The sequence below is a fragment of the Spodoptera frugiperda genome, chromosome 1, assembly GCF_023101765.2.
Source record: "Spodoptera frugiperda isolate SF20-4 chromosome 1, AGI-APGP_CSIRO_Sfru_2.0, whole genome shotgun sequence".
Lineage (NCBI taxonomy): Eukaryota > Metazoa > Arthropoda > Insecta > Lepidoptera > Noctuidae > Spodoptera > Spodoptera frugiperda.
Window position 1 is genome coordinate 6,695,333 of NC_064212.1, and position 25,802 is coordinate 6,721,134.

General features: G+C 36.1%; 1 protein-coding gene across 7 annotated transcripts; it reads left to right on the forward strand.

Moving 5' to 3' along the window:
• The first annotated feature begins 346 nt into the window (after positions 1-346).
• On the forward strand, positions 347-23,885 carry LOC118273261 (adenylate cyclase type 8). 7 transcript variants are annotated; one of them, XM_050694679.1, is made up of 21 exons: positions 347-512; positions 2,787-3,434; positions 3,517-3,666; positions 7,123-7,238; positions 7,316-7,427; positions 7,526-7,653; positions 7,734-7,892; positions 9,480-9,618; positions 11,745-11,846; positions 12,126-12,217; positions 14,409-14,664; positions 14,829-14,912; positions 15,288-15,395; positions 16,404-16,615; positions 16,836-16,911; positions 17,251-17,473; positions 17,881-17,963; positions 18,916-19,017; positions 19,505-19,753; positions 19,913-20,062; positions 21,265-23,885. In XM_050694679.1, exons 2-21 carry the CDS (start codon positions 2,889-2,891, stop codon positions 21,382-21,384), a joined length of 3,207 nt encoding a protein of 1,068 aa, XP_050550636.1. In that variant the 5' UTR covers positions 347-512; positions 2,787-2,888; the 3' UTR covers positions 21,385-23,885. The 7 variants fall into 7 exon arrangements, with proteins under 7 accessions (XP_050550636.1, XP_050550629.1, XP_050550632.1 ...); XM_050694672.1 differs by having other exon boundaries at positions 369-512; positions 2,810-3,434; XM_050694675.1 differs by having other exon boundaries at positions 369-512; positions 2,838-3,434.
• Positions 23,886-25,802: the final 1,917 nt, after the last annotated feature.

Genomic DNA, 25,802 nt, shown 5'->3' on the forward strand with positions numbered 1-25,802 from the left:
ACAAATTTCATTAAAGTTGTATGCTTCCTGTTCAGGATATTACTTCTCAGCTTCGAGTCATGTAAATGACTGTAGCGACATTGCCAAAAGTAGGTTACCAACCAGGAATCAAAGTAGGGTCTAGAAACAAGTATGTTCTATTGATTAAAAACATTTCTTCAAAAGGTAAACTATCGGTGATTCCCTCACTCGATTCAAACTTTCAGTTGAATAGGAAAGAAAAATAAAATAGTCGCAGTAATAGTGTTAACAAAACACAGCGAGTGGAATCAATGTGTAGTGGAATGGGTTGCGTGCCGCGTGGGGTGGCTGGAGTGCCGGGTGGCGCGGCTGGCGCGGCGGGCGCGGCGGGCGGCGGCCGGGCGCGCGGCAGTCGCACGCCAGCACGTGCGCGCACCGCCCTCGCGCCGCCCGAGCCGCCGGCGTCCGGTGCCCGCCGCGCCACCCGCGCCCTCTCAACCCAACGCGCTCAATATTTCCACAAGATTACTATTCCTCCTGTAATAATCTACGTAAGAAGGTTTTCAGTTTCCATCGTCATTGAATTACTCGCGATCTTGTAATATAAGGGTCATCCTCTCGCGATTTAAATATTTATGGGTCAATAGTAAGAGTTTTACTGAGATTGCTTACATCATCGGGACCACAATTTAGGCGGGAAATAGAATTATATATATTAATGAGTACAGTACTTTGTAACGTTTTACGATCCCGATAACAAAAGGAAATGATAAAATGTTACTTTTCGTATCTGTGGTTTTATAACGTACTTTACATTTAATACTGCAAGCCTATAAAGAGACTAAACGGCACTTGGTCGGCCGCCACTCTTACAGAGTATTAGGTACACTCATCTGGTATTACGTGGTTATATGTACACACCTACCTATATTAATATCTGTTCTAACCCTTTGTTGACAATAACGATGTGCCGACTAAAGTGTCTTGATTAAACTGTGTACTTATTTGTAATATCTGAAATGATAATATACAATGTGAATCTCTTATTTTCGTATTCTGTGCACTCAATGAGATGCCTCTATTAGCTATAATAACGTAACGTAGTGATTTTGGTATTAAAATTCATGTGTATAAAATCTTATAAAAAACCCAAGTAGGTACCTACTACACAAAAGTTAAATGTAGGTTTTCAGATTTCAAGTGAAGCTACTATGTAGGTTGTCATGCGAAGCGCTAAGTCATTGTCATACCTATGTACCGCTCTTCCGGTACAGTTTCTGGAATGAAATCAATCCTAGATAAACTAGTTATTATCTCTCTAACACAAGACTATATGTTAAACAGTGTATAGGTAGGTTCTCTGGATTAGACACACCTTGCCCGTATATCAATCTAAAGTGGAATGTAACATTATTAATTATTACTAATACAGGAATAAAATTTTGGTAATGTTTTACATCACCATATAGGCATCCTTGTCAAAGGTCAGTCCAACTAAAATTTTGTTGTAACAGGAAGGGAATACACGACAATAACCGAGCAACAAGGCTAATGTTATATTTTTAACAATTGGCAATTGCAATAAATTACAAATAGGTGCATATGTACCTAAATAATTGTATTATTATAACCACATTTAATTATGGAACAGAAAATGAATTTGTCATCTTGTCTTCATATTATGTTGATACGAGTACATTCAATGTACCTATCATATTCACGAGAACATTTACAGCTAAATACTCAACGGATTGACTAATTCTAATTTAATACAATATTAAGTAAACTACTAAATGATCTCGATTGTTTCCCGATTCGTTTACTTGTTCAGTGTTACCCAATTGTTACCAAACAAAATTAGAACTGTTTGGAAATAGAATATGTCAATTTAATTTAATATTTTCTGAAATTTCAACACAAACATAAACCGTGACTAAGTAAGTCATAAGCGTTGGCAATGAGCGGTATAAGTGAAACAAATAACTTATGAGTTAAGTTTCACGGTCACATCACTAACATCCATCCTAACGATTGTCAATATTGAAATCAGTCGACGAAACTATGGGTAAGTAGATACATGTCTTGAAACGGCCCAGTTAATGAATGAATATCGGAACAATGTTTTAGCGTGTAATTTATTCATTACACAGGCGTCCTCGATCAAGCCGTCTTGCTAACGGAAAGTCTCCGCCTGATGATCTCTCTGACGTTCATACGTACGATGTGACACACGTTGTTCAAGTTCACAATTCTTTGTATTTATGCAACGATGCATTGTTTACAAATATTTAAACTTATTTTTAAAACATGCTACTTACACGCCATTTGCTAGTGATTTGTTAAATATTGAAATATGATATTTTGTTCGTTTTCATTATTGTTACAATGCTTGGACTCAAATATTATTTTCGTGTATTTGTAATAAGTTTGTTTACAATATGACTCAATCATGTAACAAACAGTCTTCCTTAACGACCCTTTAAGAATGCTGGACATGATATTATTTTTGTTATTAACTTAATAGCTGTCCGTGAGTCATGCTTCTACTTACTTATATCATATTATGAAATAAATCATGTTTGTAGTCAGGCGTCCTGCCATTTTATATAATCTTCACGACAAAGGGAATTTTGAAACTGAAATCCAATGACATTTGCTATTAAATAATATCTAAACGTAGGTTAATAAGTTCTATTGTAGATATTTTTCCGTAGTAAGCATTTTATTATTTCCTTTTCACTGTGGTCAAGTAAAATCAATAAATCATTGTCCTATCTGCAGTATAAATCACACGCACGACCTACTTAGTACACTTATTTTTACAGTTTTATTGTCTTTCTGTAAGTAGTCATGACAATAATGGAGTGCATTTCTAGCAATAAATGGCTTAAACTGGTGAAGTTGTATAAAAATAAACACTAAAAGCAATGGAGAAACCAATACAAGCGAGAACTTTGAACAAGTCACCGTGCTGGATATGTTTAGTGCCACCATGGGGATTCACAGACCGAGAGGAAGAAAAGTTGTACTCGGCATATACGCAGCGCCAGCGGCAAAGAGCCGTGCCTCGGCTGCTGGCGACCGGCGCGCTGCTGCAGGCGTTCGCAGTGGTTGTGCCTGGAGAGCGAGACCTTTCGTTTGCTTACGCTTCAGTCGCAATAGCACTGGTAGCAAATTTGATCCTGGCATCTGTGTACTTATGCGTTCGGCCCGCGCGCACTCTTCTTAACCATATAGCGTGGTTAGTGCTCTGGGCCCAACTATTGGTGAGTGCGTCTCGGCGACTGGGAGATTCGTACAACGAGTTACTGGGGTGGGCTGTGGTGCTTCAATATTTTACCCTCGCCACGCTTCCGTTACATCATGTGCTGCTCATCTTATACAGTACAATATCGTTTACTGGATACCTCTTGGTGCAATATTATAACGCTTCTACATCTGAGAGCAGACTGGCTGACGACTTTTATTTTCAAGTGAGTCTTAGCATTAAGTGTCTATTTAAATACCGATATTGAAATACAAAGGATAAACATTTAATCTTGAAATGTTCTACAGCAAATTGCAAATGGCGCTTTGTTGCTTGGCGCAACGATGTTGGGTGGTACTGCATATGCAATAAGTGAAAAGCAACAGCGTAGTTCTTTTCAAGAAACGAAACGAAGCTTGCGCGACAAACTGACGATTGAACAACAGAGTAAAGAACAGGTGACTGTTTCCAATTGTATCATTGTGTGTTCCTATAGTTTTGGTACCTCGCGATGCTGTTAGGTATTACTGTGGTAATTTATGTATTTAGACCTAATTAATGAAATATGCAAATTTTACTATTGATGAGTGTTTAAAAATATGATTTAACTCAAACCTCTGAGTATTCGTCACTTGTTAAGTTTGCAAATATTGGTTTTGTTTCGTTGATCGCTGATGTCCATCTAACCATATTTCTATACAGGGTGACTTTGAATTCGACGTATTCCTCTCGGGAGGTGATAATACAAAATTTCCTACAAAAATAGCCCTAAGGTCCTTGCGGAAAGTGGCTAGTTTCTGAGAATTCAACATTTTTGGTTTTGGTAAAAATATCCCGAATTGATTACAAAAACATCAATAAAGAAAAAAATACTGGTTGGATTTTAGTTATTTTAGTTTTAATCAGTTGCCAATACATCAGTTAGCATTTATAACTACTAATAATGGCAGAAATATCACTAAAATAGCAAGTAATTTCCTTATTTTGTTTTGTTTCACTAATTTGGTCAATAGATAACTGGATTTATTTCGAAAAAAATTATGACACTAAGCGCAAACTATTAGAAAAACTTCCTTGGTTTATTAGCTACCCAGAAACGTAATTTTTTTTACAATAGTCCCAAAAACAAATGAATTAATTGATGATAAGTAGAGTGTAAAGAGAAAAGCGCAATTTCAAAAACATCTTAATTTGCAAAATTTTGTTCAAAATATCTTCCCTACGACCAATACATGCCCGAACACACTTGATATCCCTATGACGTTCACTCTTGGGCTGAATATGCGTTTTATTCGTCTATGTTTCGGAGAAGAATTACATACACGGCCAATTCCTTCTGTATAAACAAGGGACATGTAAAAATAACCGGCGTTAGGTTCTGGTCATTGTGATGCCATATGTGGACCGCCCTGTAATCCAATGCCTGAAAATCAATGTTTTCGACCATTGTACATGTAGTTCGATATGCACTTGACAATCGCCATGTGGAATAAATTCGTCAATCAAATTAATAAATTAATTCAATAAGTAGAATAAGTTCATTCATCTTGTTTCTAAATTCAAATTTAAAACAACGACCCTAGCACATTCCTTAAATTTTTTCGATAATTCTCACCATTTAAATTGTTGGATGAAAAGTAGGGTCCAATCAAATAATTATTTATGATACCCCTGCAAACATTTGAATGAAAACCGCGATGCGCTAACGATGGTTTACTTTTTCGGATTTTGTTGACTTTTTTGTGGCTTATAATGGATATTGTGATAGTTTATCCAGCGCACTATCGAACTACTGTAATGGTTGGATAACTTCGTTCCCAGGTGTTATATTCCATGGGGGTCCAACTACATGGAAAGCGCGGTGTCCAGAATCTAACGTTGGTTGCTTACATGTCCCTTGATGCAGAGGAAATTGGCCGAGCATCGAAATTCTTCTCCAAAAATAGTGACGAAATAAAACGCATATTCAGCCCAAGAGTGAACGTCATAGGGATAAGGAAGTGTGTTCGGGCATGTATTCGTCGTAGGGAAGATCATTTTGAACAAAATTTTGCAAATTAAGATGTTTTTGAAATTGCGCTTTTCTCTTTACACTCTACTTATCATCAATTAATTCATTTGTTTTTGGGAATATTGTAAAAAAAATTACGTTTCTGGGTAGCTAATAAACCAAGGAAGTTTTTCTAATAGTTTGTACGCTTAGTGTCATATATTTTTTTCGAAATAAATCCAGTTAACTATTGACCAAATTAGTGAAACAAAACAAAATTTCATAGGAAATTACTTGCTATTTTAAAACGAATGATATTTCTGCCATTATTAGTAGTTATAAATGATAACTGATGTATTGGCATCTGATTAAAACTAAAATAACTAAAATCCAACCAGTATTTTTTTATCTATTGATGTTTTTGTAATCAATTCGGGATATTTTTACCAAAACCAAAAATGTTGAATATCTCAGAAACTAGCCACTTTCCGCCCAAGGACCTCAGGGCTATTTTTGTAGGAAATTAGTTGTATTATCACCTCCCGAGAGGAATACGTCGAATTCAAAGTCACCCTGTATAATGGCTGATTCTCACAAACACCTATACGTAAAGACTATGTGACGTAAGAAATTGTAAGTAGGTATAACGGTCATTGCACAAGCGACGTTTCAGCGGAAGCAGCTTATGGAGCAGTTTCCAATCAATTAATTGCAGCGTTAAAGTCCTCTAAGAAATAGGTTCTTTGGAAAGTAAGAAACGTTAAAAGGAAGCATTAAAGTATTAAAGAGTAGATAGGCACTCACTACAGCGGCTTATCTGTATTTATATCTATATTTTGATTCTTGGTAACTGAGTATTTTATAACAGATTATCTGAAGATTCCGCAGTATCTCAAAGCAACGGTCACAAAAATGCTATCAAAAGTACAATCTTTGATTTTGTAATATCAATTAAAGTTTGGAAATGTCGATAAATATATCAATCACAGTTACTGAAAACTTTATAAAAAATACTAGCTTGTGCCCGCGACATCGTCCGCATACCATGATAACGCTATCGAGCACATTTTGACTTATTCTATTAGATTTATTTTACGGTGTGTCAAATTACATCACATTTGACAAGAGAACCTAAGTTTTCTTTATTGTGATATATGTGGTATGTAATTGTGGTAATATTATTCTGCATTAAATTTTTCATATTCGATTACCTGCCGTCTAAAAATTGATCAGCACCAATTTCAATACCAGTTTGGTCATTATACTTTGGTTGTAGTTTCCAAAAAAAAAAACATTTTATTGTTTTCTGATTATTAAATTGCTGGATAATCAATCATTATTAATTGTAATATTACTTGTAATATTGACCGTTGTGTTGAAGTTAAAAACATCCTGTATAATGTGATAGTGTATATTAACGAGCCTGTATAGCTAGAATCAAATCGTTCACCAGCCGTGATCCATGAAATCACGAGAAACGTCAGTGAGTTGGCTTCATGCGCACTGATGCGTCGATGACACATCTCACACTAATATGCGTAGTTCCATCATCTATGACAGGGCACATGTGAAGAAACAAATAAATCAGACGAGTAAATATGTTTTCTTATTTTCTCCCGTATGCAATTTGGTACGGTACACCAATTTCTCTTGTTTGAATGTAAACAAGAGAAATTGCGGAAGTAGGGACGCAGTAGCGGAATACATTAATACATGCTCGAGTTACGTGTCTAATTATGTCGTTGTGATGTTATTAAGTAATACATGTTATGAAGTAATATTGTATGATAAATTATCACAAGTATTTAGGTAAGATGGTTCGTAATCCAATTGAATACTCATTATCAAAGTATTACATTATAAATCATGCAATATACAAGTCGGTACATATCTGAGCAATATCTCATAGCAACAATATTTGTAGGAGAGACTTCTGCTGTCGGTGCTACCTGAACACGTTGCTGTTCAGATGCGGAAAGAGCTGGGGCTGATTGACACGCAGTTCAAAAAAATTTACATGTCTCGTCATGAGAATGTCAGGTACGCGCAGTTAACATCAACTACGTAATTTATATACCAATTTAAGTAATATTAACATATTATTTATTCATCCCCAGTATTTTGTATGCCGACATCGTAGGCTTCACGGCTATTTCTTCAACTTATTCAGCACAAGATCTTGTCGCAATATTGAATGAGTTGTTTGCTCGTTTTGATCGACTTGCTGAGGTAAAGAAAATTTAATTTATTATTTCGTCTCCAAGTCTCGTCCACCGTAAATTAATACGCCAGTCTGGGCTTCCGTAAATTGTAATTTTATTTTGTAGAAATATCAACAGCTTCGCATTAAAATTCTGGGTGACTGCTATTATTGTATCAGCGGAGCGCCTGTTGAACGTCCGGATCATGCCGTGCTCTGTGTGCATATGGGGCTGTCCATGGTTAAAGCGATCAAGTGAGTACTCGGGTTACTGTCATATGTATAATTAATATGATAATATAACTTTAACTTACGCGATACTTTGTATTGGTCAGGTATGTTCAGCAGACGACGAACTCCCCGGTGGACATGCGCGTGGGTATCCACACAGGAGCAGTTCTCGCAGGAGTGCTAGGCCAGAGACAGTGGCAATTCGATGTTTACTCTCGGGATGTTGAACTTGCTAATAAGATGGAGAGCAGTGGAATGGCAGGGTTAGTTTTTTTTTTCAAGAAAAGTTTTTTATTATACTTTATAGTTGGAGAACACCAAAATAACTTGCAAAGCTCTGCTTAAAAACCTGTGATTAAATTGCAACATACCTATATAACACATACAATCATATGAACTTCTTAACGGGAGTAGTTCTGTTCTAATCCTAACGTCCTTTTTAGAGTACCTACGTGATTTGGTATTTCTGTATTATCGGAAAAATACACTTGATTTTTACTTTGTTAATAAATGTTAATTTTCTATGGAAAGAATGTATGAAATGTGATAAAGACATGTAATTTACTTATTATCTTCTATACTTATAATAAATCTGTAGAGAGGTCGATTCTGTACATGAAATATATTTCCAAAATAACTATCAGCGGGTGATTAGTGATCGATACTGACGCCAAAAATGCAATCAGAAAATTTTTTGTCTGTCTGTCTGTCTGTCTGTCTGTCTGTCTGTCTGTCTGTCTGTCTGTCTGTATGTCTGTATGTTCTTTATAGAAATAAAAACCACTCGACAGATTTCAACGAAACAATTGTTCTTCATACTCCTGGGCAGGTTATAGTATACTTTTCATCACGCTACGATCAATAGGAGCAGAGTAGTGAAGGGAAATGTTAGGAAAACAGGAGAACTTACTCCATTTTTTAAGCTTCCGTCGCGTGTGCAGCCTTAATGGTTAAAGCTACACAGAAATAATATACGACGGAAATGTTCTCCTTAAAATTGTTTAAAAAATATTCTACGACAGCAAATGTCTATCTCTTATGGTTGACTCACAATAACACGTATAACTCCCGATAGCTTAGCAGTTCGGAGCTTTCTGATTATATTTGTCTACTCTTACGTTTATAACACTCTCATTCATTCATTAATTCATATTCATATTATAATAAATCTGTAGAAGGGTCAATTCTGTACATTGAAAATATTGAAAAAATAAATAGCAGGGGTGTTACTGGATCGATACCAAACCCAAATATGTGTTTTTTTTTTGTCTGTCTGTCTGTATGTTCTGGCATCACGTGAAAACTAACGGTTCGATTTCGATGAAACTTGGTATAATTATACCTTATTATCCTGGGTAGGATACTTTTTATCCTGGAAAAATACGTAGAAAAAATCTTTATTTTTCAGTTTTATTCTACAGAACGCGAGCTCAACAGCAGTAGCTCAATAGAGGAATCTCCCTAATTATTATGGGCCTCGCCGTATTTGGGTCCAATCAATAGATATTTATAAGATGTCATTGTCAGAGTTACTCAAAATGGAGAAATAAAACTTCCACGCGAAGACCGACATCCGCGCGGACGGAGTCGCGGGCGGAAGCTAGTTATTAAATAATTTTCTGTCAGCCGACATATCTGTGGCATAATCTAACAAGCCTCGCTGGTTATTTTGCTAAACTAACGTTATTTCCACACAAATGCAGAAAACATAAAACAATATAATTTAAAGAAGGTTTACTCATCTGTTCTCAGTTGTTGGTTTTAAAAGATTTATTTATTCGACGACTTTACTAGCTGTTTCTATTTATGTATACGTAGTTACATTCTATTTATAAAAGTTTTGTTTACAGACGCGTACATGTTTCTGAAGTAACTCTGAGTTTTCTCAACAACGAGTTCGAGGTGGAGCCCGCGCACGGAGAACGTCGCGAAGAAATGCTTCGACAGGCTGGCATCAAGACATACTTCATCGTCCGGGTACTTAAACCTGTAAGTTATTTGTTTCCAATACAAACACATATCTGCATACTATCGGTTGATAGCCTCATAGTATGCAATGAAGCACATTTAACGACATTTCTCTCTTGACTCGTTGTAGGTTGTAATTGTAACCACACCTACTTGCACTTTGTTCCTTGTATATTTTTGTATGTCATACATATTTCAGTAGTTTTACGCGTGGGCATGATGTCGATGCGTTTACATCACTAAGAACGTACCCACATACAACCGTGTAATGAGAAATAAACATTTACGCTAAACGTACAGTTACGTATTTCTTAGAAACAGTCATAAGCTCTTCAATCCACTTTGCAGTAAGTAAACTACTGTATCCAATAATGATTACTGATACATTTCTTTTAAGAAACGACTTGTATAAATATGTAGATACGGAAAAAATATAACATACGGAAATAAATATGTTTAAAAGATGTTGAAGGATTTTTAATCTTGTTTGTATTAAAATGTAAATTTTGCGCTTAACAAGTATATGTACAAGTGCAGATTTTCATTAGAGGATGTATGTAGGATCATGTATGCTAGTATGTATATGTAGATGCCTATTGTGGAGTATACTGCCGTGTTTGACATATCTCTAGGTTTACAGATGAATGATTAAGCTGCTGCTGCTCCAAAAGCCGAGCCTTGCAACAGCTTGTAGTAGAATTTATCTACCTTTCACACGATCAGTTATCAAATATTATTGCATACAATGCGTGCAAAATATTTTAACTTGACCTTTGAAGAGCATCTTTTGTAGATAGGCCTTGGGATCTCCAGACATTATCTACGACAAGGTCCCGACGTAAATGCTCAGTATTACATCCCGTTTAGCTAATGAGTAGGTACGTAGTGATCAAAGTCGGTGTCCTAGCAACCTGTGACGCTTATCTCAATTATGTCTAATCAAGACATCTTGAACAGTGTAACAAGATTATCGAGCCCCAAGCTTATTTATTGTTTAACCTACATATATTATAGTTTATGGTACCTTTCGCCCGCGACTTCGTCCGCGTGGAATAATGACTTCTGGCAGAATTTGTAAATTTTGACACATAGGCACATAGGCAAGTTGCAGGTTTGTGTGATCTGTCCAATGACTAACTTCGACTCACCACTTTTTCAACAAAATACCCTCATTATAAAGGTAGTGAAATTGCATTTTGTATGGTATAATTATGTTACCGATTAATGAAATACATATAGCAGAAAATATTTGTCAAGAAATGAAAACATCGCTATTGGATCCGTTAGTTTTTTTTACTCCCGAAAGTATGTATAATGTAACATTTATAGATTGATAAACACGCACCCACTATAACAAATGTAAATGGTTTTCTCGGTATTTTAATACATAAATTGTAGGTTATACATATTTTACTTCCGTTCAACTAGGAAATACAGATTGTAAATAAAAAACTCAATTCGACCGCTATTTCATTAAAAGCTGCTTTATGTATAGATGACCTCAAAACCCCGACAGCTTGTAAGAAGTACGTTAAATATTTACAGGTCAGAAGTAACCGAAAATATTATTTATCAAGTCTATATTTTTTAAATCTTATCAAGTGTTTAGTTAATAGCCAATGAAAATTATGCTCCCGAAGTACCTAACACAGAATATTGAACGATGAATATTTACTAGACCGCCTTAATAACTTATTTATGCGGCAAGACTAGTATTGTGAGCACCAGTGTCGAGAATATAAAACCTTATTTAACTAATCTATGTTACATAGGGCGGACGAAACGAATTGGGTCGACAAAGCAGAAAATGCGAACAAAGTGAAATGAAAAATGTAGAATATCTCATTTTTTACTTGGCTTTAAAAAGTAATATAGAACCTAAGCAACTAAATTGAGTATAAATATTAGTTAGCTACTGAGTATGCTTATCAATATATATAACGCATTGCCTTGTTTATTTCATCCATTTATGACGCACTTACGAACGCCTTAATAAATTAACAAAACTTATCCGATATATACTTAAATATGTACTACTTCGGAACCCATAATGAGACAACGATGGGATATAAACCTCTTAGCTATTCCAGTGTAATGTGTCCGTGAGTAAGATTGATGTTCGTCGTATCTGTGATTGTGGCATACAGTTTCAAGGAGGCGAGGAGAAGAGTGCAGTGGAGGGCGAGGCCGCGGAGGGTGGTGACGCGGCCGACACGCTCTCCGACCTCCGAGACGATGACGAGGACTCGGTGAGTGCACTACTGCGCTTCCCCGCCCCCCCCCCCGCCGCTCCCTCGCTACCGCCTAAATAAATAGGACACTAGGGCACTAGGCGGCCTCAGCTAGATAGTTCCTAGTTTAGCTAACGTAGGAGGTTAAAATAATCTCACTCGAATCGATCGTTCATTATATTCCGTCAGATTTTGAATATTGATGATAAAAGTACGCCCATCATGACGCTCTCATATTGATTTTTTGCTTGTCAATTACATACACATTATTAGACATGCTTCGTACATTATTCGTAGGTACTGTCGCCACAAGACGAGAGCAAGGACAACGAAGAACAGAAAATACTTAGCATGTTGCAAGAAGAACTGGTGAATAGAGACGACGACAAGTAAGTTCACAGAAATTGCACAATATTACGAGTATTGTTTGTTGTATTGGAACGTGAACATTTTTGGCTCTTTGTTTCCCTTGCACCCAGTACTACCTTGTGTTTTTGTATTAATAAAACGAGATTAGTTTAAAATAACCTAATTTTTTAATGCAGCTACTGCTGCATTGTGCATTCTACTACTACATTGTAAAAATACAGAAATAGTATAGTAGTTTTGTTTTGGAAGTAGGTGCCAATGCCAAGTGAAACTAACTAACTATTAGCCGGTAAAAAGTGTTCTTCATGCATTTATTTAATTTTCTGTTACATTTCCGTTCTGAGTTGTGTTGCTTTTCTTTAAGATCACAGAAACTGTTTAAGCCATTCGCTACAGAGCGAATGCTATTACAGTTGTAATTTCATTTTGGTTTTATCATCTAATCTGCCTGCCAGTAAATGTGTAAGTTAAATTTAATTTATTTGTTTACATGTTCTTTGTGAAATAGCGAATCATAATGTTTGTTTCTTTTTACTCGTTCGCTGCTGGAATGTGAAGGGCAAAACCATCTCGAGTATAATTGATAGGATCGTTTAAATGGTCAACTCTATTTCGCATGTTCGATTTTCTAGTCAGTCAGTGCTATTTTATTAACAACTCGCGTTTAAACTCGCACGCGTACTGTTCGCAAACTCCTCGTGAAGGGCCAAACGATTAGTTTGTTCTCTGGGCATTCTGTCGTTGAATATGTTTGTCGATACGTGAATGATAAAACTGTTGTAGTTACGGATTGTCTTTGAAGTAATTTAATCGAGGCATGTTGCATTTTTGGGATATAAAGAGACTGCTTTAATTGCCAATAATATATAATCAACACGAGATCAACAGTATTGATTAAAATTATAAGTATGCTATTCACACCGTCATCACAATATATAATTTACACAACATTGAAAACGAGTTAAATCTGAATAGCTTCTTTGAGTAGAAATTACAAACTTTTTGACGACTAAAAACACCTGCATATACATATATTACATACATATGTACTAACTGTATTTATGTTTAAACCACTTAGTTACTATTACGAATTCATTATATCGAAGCACGAAAAGGAATAGGTAAATAAAATGATTACAACTCTTTTCTATAAAGAATAATAATTTGTTGATGTCAATAACTATGTACATTTACACAGCTAAAGTTAATATGCTAAACAATTATCACATTGAGTGATAGGCGAATGAAGATCGATCTGCTCGGATACACCAGTAGCGTATATCGCAAATAGTTACAATATGCTATTTTAGGCGCATTTGATGGAACCATATCAATAAACACATTTAGGTACCATTCCAACGCTCAGTGTGTGCATGCACATCATTTTCTTTGCAATTACGAACATTTCCAGCATCAGTAACCCCCCACACATTTACTTTGAAGGACTTAATAACTTTTTAGTGAGTGTATTATTGACATAAGAGTTATAATTTGGATAGATAAAATCGACGTTGTATAATAGGGTGGATGACTAATTATTGTTTAACTGTCCGTCTGGTAGACAATTTTAAAACATTAGACACGTATTTTTTATGGGATAAGCAGACGGATCACCTGTTGATAAGCAATCGGCGTCGCCCATGGACACCCGAAACACCAGAAGAATGTAACAAGTGCGTTGCCGGTGTTTTGGCTGTTAGGAATTTGAGGATCGTTGGGGATTCAGGAATTGAGAATTCCTTACGGAAAGAAATACTTTGAATTTAAAATTGTTCGTTACGTCACTTCTTGGTACGTTTTATACGTAGAAACGATGTAGGTAATTGCTTCCACTCTTTAACTTTAATTCGTTTTATCTCAGTATTATTTTCTTATACGATAATATACAAAAACATATTATGTATCTAATATTTTTCATTATCAAACTGATGGACTAAATAGATTTCTATTTTTTTCTTAGACTGTCATCTTCCCCGTAGCTAGGTTTAATGGTAATGACATTTCATACTACATATATTTAAAGGGTCATATTGCTCTAAATACATAATGTGAGGCCGTATATTATGTTACTTCTTCCTTTACATGTATATTCTTCTTTATATTAATAAAAAAACAGTGCGGTCCACGCGATATCTATCTACATATAATCAAGTGTATATTTTAGTATGGTAGATAATATGGAATGGGTTAAATACTAGCATGTGGTATCAGGGAACTAGCAGATGGGACGACGTTGTGCCTGACGTTCAAAGCGTCGGGCGCGGAGGACGTGTACGCGCGGCGCACGGACCCCTGCCCGCTGGCCATCGCCGCGCCGCCGCTGATGCTGCTGCCGGCCGTGGTCGCGCTCGCCAGCTTCGCGGTGCCGCCGACCTGGTCACTGCATGCCGTCTACCTCGCCCTCGTGCTCGAGACCGGCCTAATCAATGTGGTTTACTATACGTGCTACAGATACTCCCAGTATAAGGTCAGCCTATTTATTTATATTCGGCTCGGTATGCCTTACATTACACTTAGAGTTCATAAATTTATATCTAATGTAGCATTATTATAACAAACTACCGCATTCAGAGTATTTTTTTAATGAGTTCATTAGTTCAATATCCGATTTTGTTTTTGCTAATGTTTCAGAAAAAGACAGTGAGTCCTTATTGGAAGCTGACATGCGGAACGTTCAACATCGCGATGTTCGTGGCCGCGAACATTGCGCCACTGGTGAGTGCGGTGTAATACTCTCCGCGGCTATCTTCACTGTCGCCGCCATACGCCACTCTCACTATCACGCTTGTGTTTCTACTTCCACCGCGGCCGCTGCTCTGTCACGACTACTATCGCTATCGATACAACTGTCACTATCACCGCGCACTGGGAACTCGTTGAACTTTACGCACATCATTATAAAATTAACATATTTACATATTTGGCGCGCTTTCATTCAAAGGCTTTTGTTGAGAACACTATTATGTAGTAGTGAAACTGCTATGGTTCTCTGAGCACGGAGGTTACATGTTTCCTAACACACTTCTATTGAATATTACTTTCCGTTGCTTTCTACCAATGTATAAATGTTATTTTTATATGTTTGTACAGATAATTTGCGGCAATTTCGAGACGATGCTACTTGAGGACGGGCTGCGAGACGATGCGCCAGCGCACAGCGGCGCAAGGCGCTGCATACATCCTTCTTATTACTACCATGTGAAGTACCTTTTCTACTTTCACATTTTGGTGCCTGATAAGTATTGCGAATGGACAATGTCTTATTCTGAACAGCTTTAGGAAATTAACAGAAATATGTGAAAATGGGCACTAGACTAGACTCTTACATCATTATCTTATAAGCATACAAACGTTGTAGCAATCAAAAACCTTATTTTTCTAGACTTCGAGTCAACATATAATATTTGGTTTTACAAATATTACAAAAGACTACGAATATTTTATTTTGATGTACCTAATTGCTAAATTTTACCGTGTACCATGTAAAGATTGAATTTTGGTTGTATATGGATAACATAAACGCTAGCAGATGAGTGTAGCTGTAGGTATTACATAAACAATCTACATACCTACCTATCAAAAAGATTACTTATATTTTCAGCGATGTGTTGTATAACTTAGTTGACCTTTCAAACGTTCTCTAGCTTTCTTACCATATAGTCGTAAATAGTCACTGTTACTTACACCTACATACCTAAGTTCTTTAGGTTAAATGTAAATGAATGCAACAAAACAAAATCGTTAGCTGGTGACAGGTTTCTCATCGGTGTCGCTTGTACAAACATCGTAGTAACCTATTTCCCTCGTTCGACTTTTTAATCTCGCACCGTGGGAAGCAAACAGCTGATGATAATTTAACTTTTTCGTTCATTCTCAGTACACAGTTATAAATTAGTAATCTATCAATTATTATCACTGTGCTATCTGTATTTTGTTGAAGTTCCTATATTACTTCATCCAGTATAACAGAAATATAATATTTTTGTACAACTTCCATGACAGCTAGCCATTCTATAATTTTGACTTTGACTTTAATATTTCTTCATACAGAAACATCATCATAAATCAAAATAGTATTTTCGTTGTGTGTGCAATAATGGACATCAAGTAATGTCTCTTCGGATTTCGTGTTTCATAATGGACTTATCAGATAGGCATCAGTTTTCTATGTCAACAAATTAGGTAAATGAGTGTGTGCGGTGTCAGGTGGGTGCGGGCGCGGCGTGCGGCGCGCTGTGGGTGTCGCCGCTGGGCGTGTGCGCGCGCAGCGTGCTGCTGGCGCTGGTGGCGGCGGTGCACGCGGTGCCCGCGCTGCTGCACCCCGCGCTGCTGCTCTCGCGGCCCAGCCTCGACCGCGACCCCTACCGCGTGCGCTTCAACGCCACCACCGACTACGATGAAGATCTCCTCGCTATTCTGTGAGTGGCACTCATTACTGGCTATTCATTTACGAAACTGAACCCCTATTTCTTAAAAAATTACGATACCAGAAGTGGGTTTGGTTCAGTAGGGATCCATTTTGCTCGAGCCTCATAACAATCGTTACTCTCGCTACTTGGTGAATTCGGCAGTTCCTTTTAAATGTTTCCATCACAGAAATATCCTACACCGAAATATAAATAAAGTATTAACTTACAGGGCTCGCATCCATGGTGGACGTAACATAATAATGCTGTTTTTCATAGTGGTGGCGTTGCTTATTTTCAACAGATATGTATGTATTATCTATTATTTTTACACAAGTACTAACTAGTTATCACTGAAATTCTAAACAAATATAATACTTGACATTGTCTTCTATGATAATCACGTTCTACGAAGGTAAAGGGGAATATTATTATTTAATTTATTTGAGACAACTTGGGCTTATAATCATCATGCACAACACAAAATATACAAAATTAGTGTAAAGCAATTCGGAATTAAATAATAACTAGTGCATATAATGTGGTGCTGTCATGCGTCATGTTTTGCTAACTGGTACCACGTAAACGCAGATACAGCACCACCCTCCGTCTTTAGAACTGATGGCTGTTCATGTCGTATGGTGCAGGTGGAATCTCTGGAGCGCGCACGCCACTCGCGCGGGGAGCGCATGCGCGCGCAGGCGGAGCAGGCGGGGGACTTGCGGCGCCGCAACCAGGCGCTCATCCACAACGTGCTGCCGCCGCACGTGGCGCGCCACTTCATGGGCGCGCGCCACCACCACCGCGACCTCTACAGCCAGAGCTACGCCGAGGTCGGCGTGCTGTTCGCTTCCATGCCCAACTTTTCAGGTTCAACCATTAATAAAGCTTAGAACACTTCAATTTTAATTGTCTAATTAAAAGAAAACTTGTCCACATCAATTAAATACATATTTCAATATAAATCATTAACAGTTATGTAAATATAATGTACCTAATTCTCAAAGGTCATGTAACATGTTTCTAATACATGCATCTTCTACACTGTTATAAAAATGTCGCTTCGATCTCGTGGTTTACCTTGATTTTTTTTGTTTCTAGACATTAATGAACACGTTTATTGGTTTTTTATTTTGTTTATATTAACATTCGTATTTCAATAACTCATTATGCATGTAGTTACTAGAATGGTTTATGGAAATGAATGATGTTGATTTTGATGAAATATTATGGAAAATACAATCGGTGAGGTAAATGTATTAAATTGTTTGTTGCAGAGTTCTACTCGGAAGAAACAGTTAATAACCAAGGCCTAGAATGTTTACGGTTTCTCAACGAAGTTATATCAGACTTCGATTTGGTGGGTAATTGTTAGTTTTACAAACATTTCACCTAACACACATAATAGTTCCGTGTGTCGTCTTCACGTATAATGCTGTTACTACATATTAGAATTTACAAGAGCCGACACATTACGTGTGCAACTTTTGATCTGTTGCCTCACACGTGGAACTTGCCAAATATTAAGATCATCAAAACGGTCAAATGTCATTTATAATCTCTGTAATCAAATAATTAATATTGTCTCCTACAAGCCGGAGTCAAAGACAAATTATTCACTATGGAAAGTTTCATCATACTTTGTTAGATTTCATAAAATACCTACACACCAAAGACAAGAACCAAAAAGTAAAAAAATGCCTTAGTAATCACACAATCAGTTTAATTTTGTCATGTCATATCATGGGGGGACCCTATTGTAAGATTACTTAGGAGAAAAACATGAAAAAAATTTAATAAATAACGGATGTGAAAGGAACTTTACAGTTTCTACTTTGCGAATTAGGGAGTTTCCTCAGTGAAATATAAATTATTTCAACTTTTCAATGCAATAAAATAGTCAAAAATAATCACAATACATTCAGATTATCTACTTATTTTTTTTATTTTTTCTAACTAATTTTCGCACTATTACATACAAAATTAATAGAAAATATTGTTTCACGTTTCCAAAAATGTATTGAATTTGACTGGTAGAAAACTAGCCTTTTAATCTTACAAATAGCACACGTCACAATAACTTCATTAGGTTGATGTTAATTTGCATATCATTTGTGAATAAACTAGATGTAAACTACCCTAAAGACGCTGCTACGTCGTAGCCCAATGTCGTAGCACGTGGTTACGCGATGGGGTAGTTCTGTTGTACCTGAATGCTACGGCGGAGGCCCTTACATTTTCAAATTGCGTTTTGAACGTGTTTCCACTATTTTATTATTATTATTGCCTGACATATGTTTACAATGTTTCAGTTATTGGAAGATTCGAAGTTCAGTAAAGACATAATCAAAATAAAAACGATCAGCTCCACGTACATGGCTGCTTCAGGCCTAAACCCAACACGACAAATGCAGGTAAGCCGAACTGTATGTAGAATATTACTATTAATTTTAATTTTGGAAACAATATCGTTATCGATATCGATGTAATGGTATTTGGTGTTCTTTTGTTTGATATGAGTACAGATAACAATATTTATTATACCTTGTGTATTAAAAATCTGATATTAGTCTATATAAGCCTGAGCCTTGTATTAGAAACAAGAAATGCCTTACTGTTGAATCGAGTCAACCTATGAATTAATACAGAATGCAACAAGGTTTTTATAAACGTCAACATTTAACCTTCTTATCGCGAGCATTAATTTCTTCCGTGAAACTTGCATCGCTACTGGTGTTAACGAGATTAATACGTCATGTTCCGTATAACATTGTTTGCTACGTGCTGGGTTTATACGCAGATATACTTAAGGCGAGTGAACGTAATTAATGGATATCGTAATTTGTAGAGTATTTGTATATTTATACGGATTATTAATGTGTTATATATTTTTTACCACAGCCGTCGGACGGTGTATTAGTTCGCTGGGCGCACCTGGCGTGTCTGGTCGAGTTCGCACTGGAACTCCAGCGTGTCCTAGCTGCCATCAACGAACAGTCCTTCAACCACTTCGTGCTGCGCATGGGCGTCAACCACGGACCCATCACCGCCGGCGTCATCGGCGCGCGCAAGCCGCACTACGACATATGGGGCAACACTGTCAACGTCGCCTCGCGCATGGAAAGTACTGGCAAAACGGGATGTATTCAGGTAAGAAACTCGTTTTACAATTTTATAAATTCATGAAAAATAATGGAACTCAGAAACGATGAACCTGCTCCTAAAGTAAGTAAAAGTTCATCACCGCCTCACCTTCTATTGGAATCACTGATACCAACAATAATAATGATGTAATTCTGTCGTCTGCAGGTTACGGAAGAGACTTGCGAGATTCTGCAGAGTTTCGGCTACTACTTCGAGCAGCGCGGCCTGGTCGCGGTCAAGGGCAAGGGCCAGCTCATGACCTACTACCTACAGGGCAAGCGTGACACGCCCACCGGCCCGACGGACAAACACACTGTCAGTATTACCAAATGTGAACATAGAATACATTCTATCTAATAAGCTACCAAATGTTTATGTTAATTGCACCATGCACTGACAAATACGAACGAGCTGCACTTGAACTAAAAAACTAACCTCTGCAATATCATTTTCATGTTGCTATTTATGTACCTACTATATACAGGATCAGGTTACCAACAATAACCATTTCTGTTTGAAAAACATTTATATTTTAATGTTTTTTAATTTTTTCGAATATTTTTAATGTTATTAAATTGTAAGGATACCTACCCTTGTGCTGACGCATAAAAAGTTTAATAAGTAAACAAACCATCAGCGTTCCATCATATGATTGCCTACTTGACCAAATACATTGACCCCACTGTATGACCATGGACTTCTACTACACGAGGTAAATGTTATGTGTTCATGTAAAAATATTTCTAAGACATAATAGCGGTCAATTGTGATAACGTAACCGACGGATGTTATGACACAATTACTGCGAGTTTTGCCGTCATAATGGATTGTTGGTGGAGTGCCGGGGGCGTGGTGCTGCTGCGGACGCGAGCACTGGAGGACCTGTGGAAGGGAGATTTGTAAGTCGCTGCGCGGGGGACAGTCTACCCGGACAGGCCGACTACTGTATGTCGCACTGGACGGGCAGGCCGCCCTCCTCACAAGCGTCATCATCTCTGCCGCACACCACCTGCTAACAACGAACCGTGTATTCTAATATCACCACTAATTATGAGCTCTTGAGGAAAATATTGCAGAACTTTATTTTTTCATCTCGCGTCATATTGTACATCTTGATAACATCCATTTATAGTCGATCAATTCACCTTTTCACTTGTACATTCTTTACTTGCTTGTAAAGCTTACGCCATGTACAAGTAACCTATTCGTTTAAAGATCATTCACCTTCGGCCTAATCTGATGCAACTAAACAAAATTTTTTACATCTATATGCCGCCTTCTTTTTAATTTTACTATGTATATGAGTTTTAATTGTTAACATTCTCCTTAGCTTATGTATTAAGTATTTAACAAATATGTAGTTTGTTTATAATGGTGTTATTAATAATGTTTAATTGGTTTGAAACGCATTATCGTAACAATTGTCAGTATTTGAAATCCTTTGTCACTGTCATTTTTTAAATGATTTTTTATAGTTTTTATGCTTAAGTATTGTACAATCTCGCATCGCATTGCAGATGGAGCCGCCGGTGCCTGAGCCCGACGCGAGGGACGCATTGTTGACCAATGGTGCTGCCGAGGGCAGTGACCCGCTGCGCTCCGGCACCGGTGCTGAACACCCTCTACTGCCAGCCTAAGCGCTGTCCCCGCATTCCATGTTACAAAACTATAAACAATTAAACATAATCACTACATTACATTCATAGATGAAAGATTATTTTGTGCACGTTAGGCAACAATGACATAACTCCAAATAGAATACCCCACAAAGATCGTGATGTTGTCCACGTGTTGTTTATCAACTTGCTATTAACTCGACGCCATTAATTGGTCCTTTTGAGTTGTGTCACTGTTGGTATTCTTTGGAATATGTAGGTCCATAAATGTATGTGAATGCATTTATATAGTGAGCGTTTCTATTAAACACGGTCATAAACCAAGTACATCATAGCAAAAGTTATTCAGTAGTTTCATAATGATTGGTAAATCTGTACAAACCATCGTTTGTAGGTACTGTCTCTTTTTTGAAGTGTCCTTCTTGTCTTTGGTGTACCGATCAAAAGACAAAATTGCTCGTATGATTGATAAAGAATCGTTAATGAGTTGAACATACACAAATAAATTATTATAAGACTATACTTTAAGTAATGAATGGATTTTACATTAATTTAATACTAATTTCTGTATTCGGTTTAACATGCGTTGAACTACAAAAATAAGAAATAGCTGTTTATTATTATTTTGCAATAACAGGAATAAATATTCAGTATCTACTCGTACCTAAAATTCTACGAAACTTTTCTTTGGAACCGAGTGCTTGAATAATACTACCCAGACATTATAATTGTTAGTTGCTGCTTATATTTTAGTTGATAATAATGAGAAAGTGAGTGCTGTCTAATGGTTGTTACGTAAGTTTAATATTAATGTTGACTAAGCCTGTGACATTCATGTCTAATCGCATTTATCCATATCTACATAATATTGAATAATCCATGCATAACTGGAAACAATATACAATTATTTTTACTTTCAACTAGAATGAAATAATAAACAATAGTTTGAGATGATTCTTAACAAGTTTACTTTGAAAATATACCACGTTGGAATGTGATTTGATCACGTTGATATTCTTTATATATTGAAAAGGTAAAAGATGCCATAAGGTCTGGAATATTTCATTCCAAGATCAAGCAATAAGACATTGCATTTTGTCTTGTTTGTTCAATACGTAATAAGAAGAGTAGCAATAATAATTAAATTTTAAATTATAATTCAGGGTAATTATTGTTATCAATCCCAAAACCATTAAAATTTAGGAGTTACCAATGATGGCAATACACTTTATTGAAATGTATATTTGTTAAAAGGGGTTGTGGTTCAAAAATTACATTTATGTCATGAGGGGAAAAAATACTGAAGTAATATCATTAAAACATTGTAAGCATATTATTTGTGACCTAAATGAGTTGGGTTTTGAGTGTTGTCTTACAACACAAGTTTGCTGCAGATGTACCCTGACCTCACGGCGACCCCGCACACAGGTAGCCAAAAGACCCAACCTTATATTTTTGTTTACCCGATGAACAGAAATGAGCCAGTTAAGCTCACAGTAACTAACTATCCTTTATTTTAAAATATAGTTTATCTTGCTTTTAAGTCTATTTATCGCTTGTAGTACATCCCGCCATTAACCAATTATTTATTCTATTTGTGATATTTTAAGAATCAATTAACACAGTGTACTATTGGTTCTCGACAGTTATCATATTACCTGCCATTAATTAAAAAAAAGTTTCCACGAACAAAACATTTTCCCACATTATATCTCCGCCTGATATATGTTTGTTAAGATTAAGCTGTGTTCCATTGCATCATTATGTTGTACGTATTTCTTACACAGCTTTTATTAGTAGCACCAAGTTGGTATTTTGGGTTTTACACATTTTTATGATAGTTGAATAAGCATATTGCAATAAACTGAAACAAATAATGATTCACAATCATACCTGCATGAGCAGAGACGAGTTTCACAGTTATGTAACACCGTATTTGCAGTAAATCTTATATAGTTGGTGTTGCCTCATCTTTGAATCTTTATGTATTTAAGTAGCTATATTGTGATATTGATTGTTAGGAACTTAGGACGTTAGTATCAGTGTCGCTTGAATCTCAAATAGACGAACGCGTCAGTTGCGGTGTGTAACCAAATAAGAGTAGATATAATGTACTACTTACGCATTAGTAGATAATAATATACCTAATAATGTAACATCATTACAACTATGCTTTCATGATTCGCCTAGAGTATCTTCTTAGCCTAAGTATTAATTGTGTACTTTTGTATTAGAGTGTAAAATATCAACTAGGGCGTAATTAAATAGCTGTCTTCGCAGGACGTCATCATATAGATACATATTTAGAGTACAATGTAGGTATATCAGTGGTGATATTATTACTGTAATTCGTATTTAGGTGTATGTAGAAAGATGATTTTATTTTCTTTCTCTATAGTGATATTACCTACTTCCTGTGATTTGTGACTATTAATAATTTTATACGTGTTCTAGCTCAAACTAAATCTGGAGGTTGAACTTCTCTTGGCTATAATTTTATTAAATAAAGCAATATCTACAAACGAGTTTATTTATTGTGCCCAATTTTAACACTTTTATTAAGTTCAATAAACACTGATATAACTAAAAATTCAATCAATACATGTTTTCTTTGTTGACGAAGCACAATGTACTCGTATAAGCCCAAAGTCTATGTCTGATGTCTATATCTATATCTACAAGTTCATTTATAAACTGAATCGATATAGATTCGTTGTATGACCTAGTATTCGGAACCAGCTTTTCAATGTCTCGTTCGTTCGGTAACCCAGTGTTATAATCCAGTTAGTATATTGCCAGTAGTTTCATGTATTTAACTTAAGTTATGTTCGAGTGCACCCACTTCTCAATGCAAAGCAAAACTGCATTTGGCAACGCAACCTGGGATTAATGCATAATGGACAGTGAACTTTACGGACAATATTCTAGGGTAATTAAAATAAAGTGTTGTAGCGTGTCTAAATGGAATTGTTTGTAATAACATAAACAATAAATGTAAACATTTCACGGAATGTTTCACAGGTCATTTTTTGCGTCAGTTAGTCAGCAGAGCGTTACGCATCTTACGTAACTATAAAGATGTATCCGATTAAGTTAGTTACGTTATTTTGGTATCGGATGTTTTTGTTTAGTTCGTATGTTATGTGTAAATAAATAAAGGAGTAAAATCTACACAAGTACACTACAAACAGTAAGTAGATATAAACTATTAAGTACAAAGAACCAGGGTTTGGGTAATTTAATTTTAATTTAAATTAAGTAGTAATTTTATTATATTAATTAAGTATAAATTTTCACTCAAACGTCCAAGCGCTTCAATCGCGTCGCCAGTCCGCAATTTTACTTTAAGTAACCGCACACGATCCTCCCTACAAAAACGATAATTACTTAAGAACCACTACTAAAAAGTTAATTTTGTGTTTCGTTAACAATAATAAACACATATCGAAATCAGATCGTAAACAAAAACGCAAAGTGTCATAACTATACAGAGCCATCTAGTTTTCTAATACTACTTTAATTTGTAATACTACTTATAATGTACAAATAAACAACTAGATGGATATGAAGTAATTCACGTCTCTTGGGGATTAACCTCCGTGTCCCCGCGGACTGTTTAGGAATTTGTTTTTGGTGACTGGAGTCCCCAAGGACTTGTGAGTGGGTAAGTAAATAATAACAATATCCGAGGTTTTAATTACCTACTACTAGGTACAAATAAGAATATTTACATTATATTCCATCTCATAAACCCAGATATTTTCAGTTGTGATAATGATAAATTAATCAAGAACTTAGCATGGAATTCACATTAACATATTAAAATAACTTTAATAAAAAACAAGTGTACAAGTTATTAAATTATGACAGAAGGCGTTTTGTATTCATTCATTCCTATACAAGTAATACAGACTATTATACGAAGCCAACTATAAGTAATTAAAATTATAAAGCAAATGTATTGACAATATTAATCGGTCTGGTAAAATAGTTATCGAATTTTACGGTCTGTGGTATTGATTAAATATTAATTGAGCCGATTTAAAATTGAAATGAACTTAATAACAGGGACTTGTAAGTTGCTGCTACTGTTATATAGAAACAAAAACAAAGTACTTACATACACTAGTGTGCAAAATATATTTTGACGCAGACATTTTAGCTCTAAAATAATAAAAACTAAAATCTCATCACAAAATGATCTCAATACTAGCCTTCCGGATCCGCTATTTTAGTTTACGGATAGTTATAATTAATGGGTCCAGTATTATACACACGAATTTAATTAAAGTAATATTTCTTTGTTTCTCTGTTAAGTTTTTTATATATTATGTTGGGAGAGGATTTGGCGTCTGTTAACTTCACTCACACAACGAAACACAACGCAAACTTTGTTTCAGTCGCTTTCTGTGACGCCGGCCAATTCGCGCTGAAGCGGA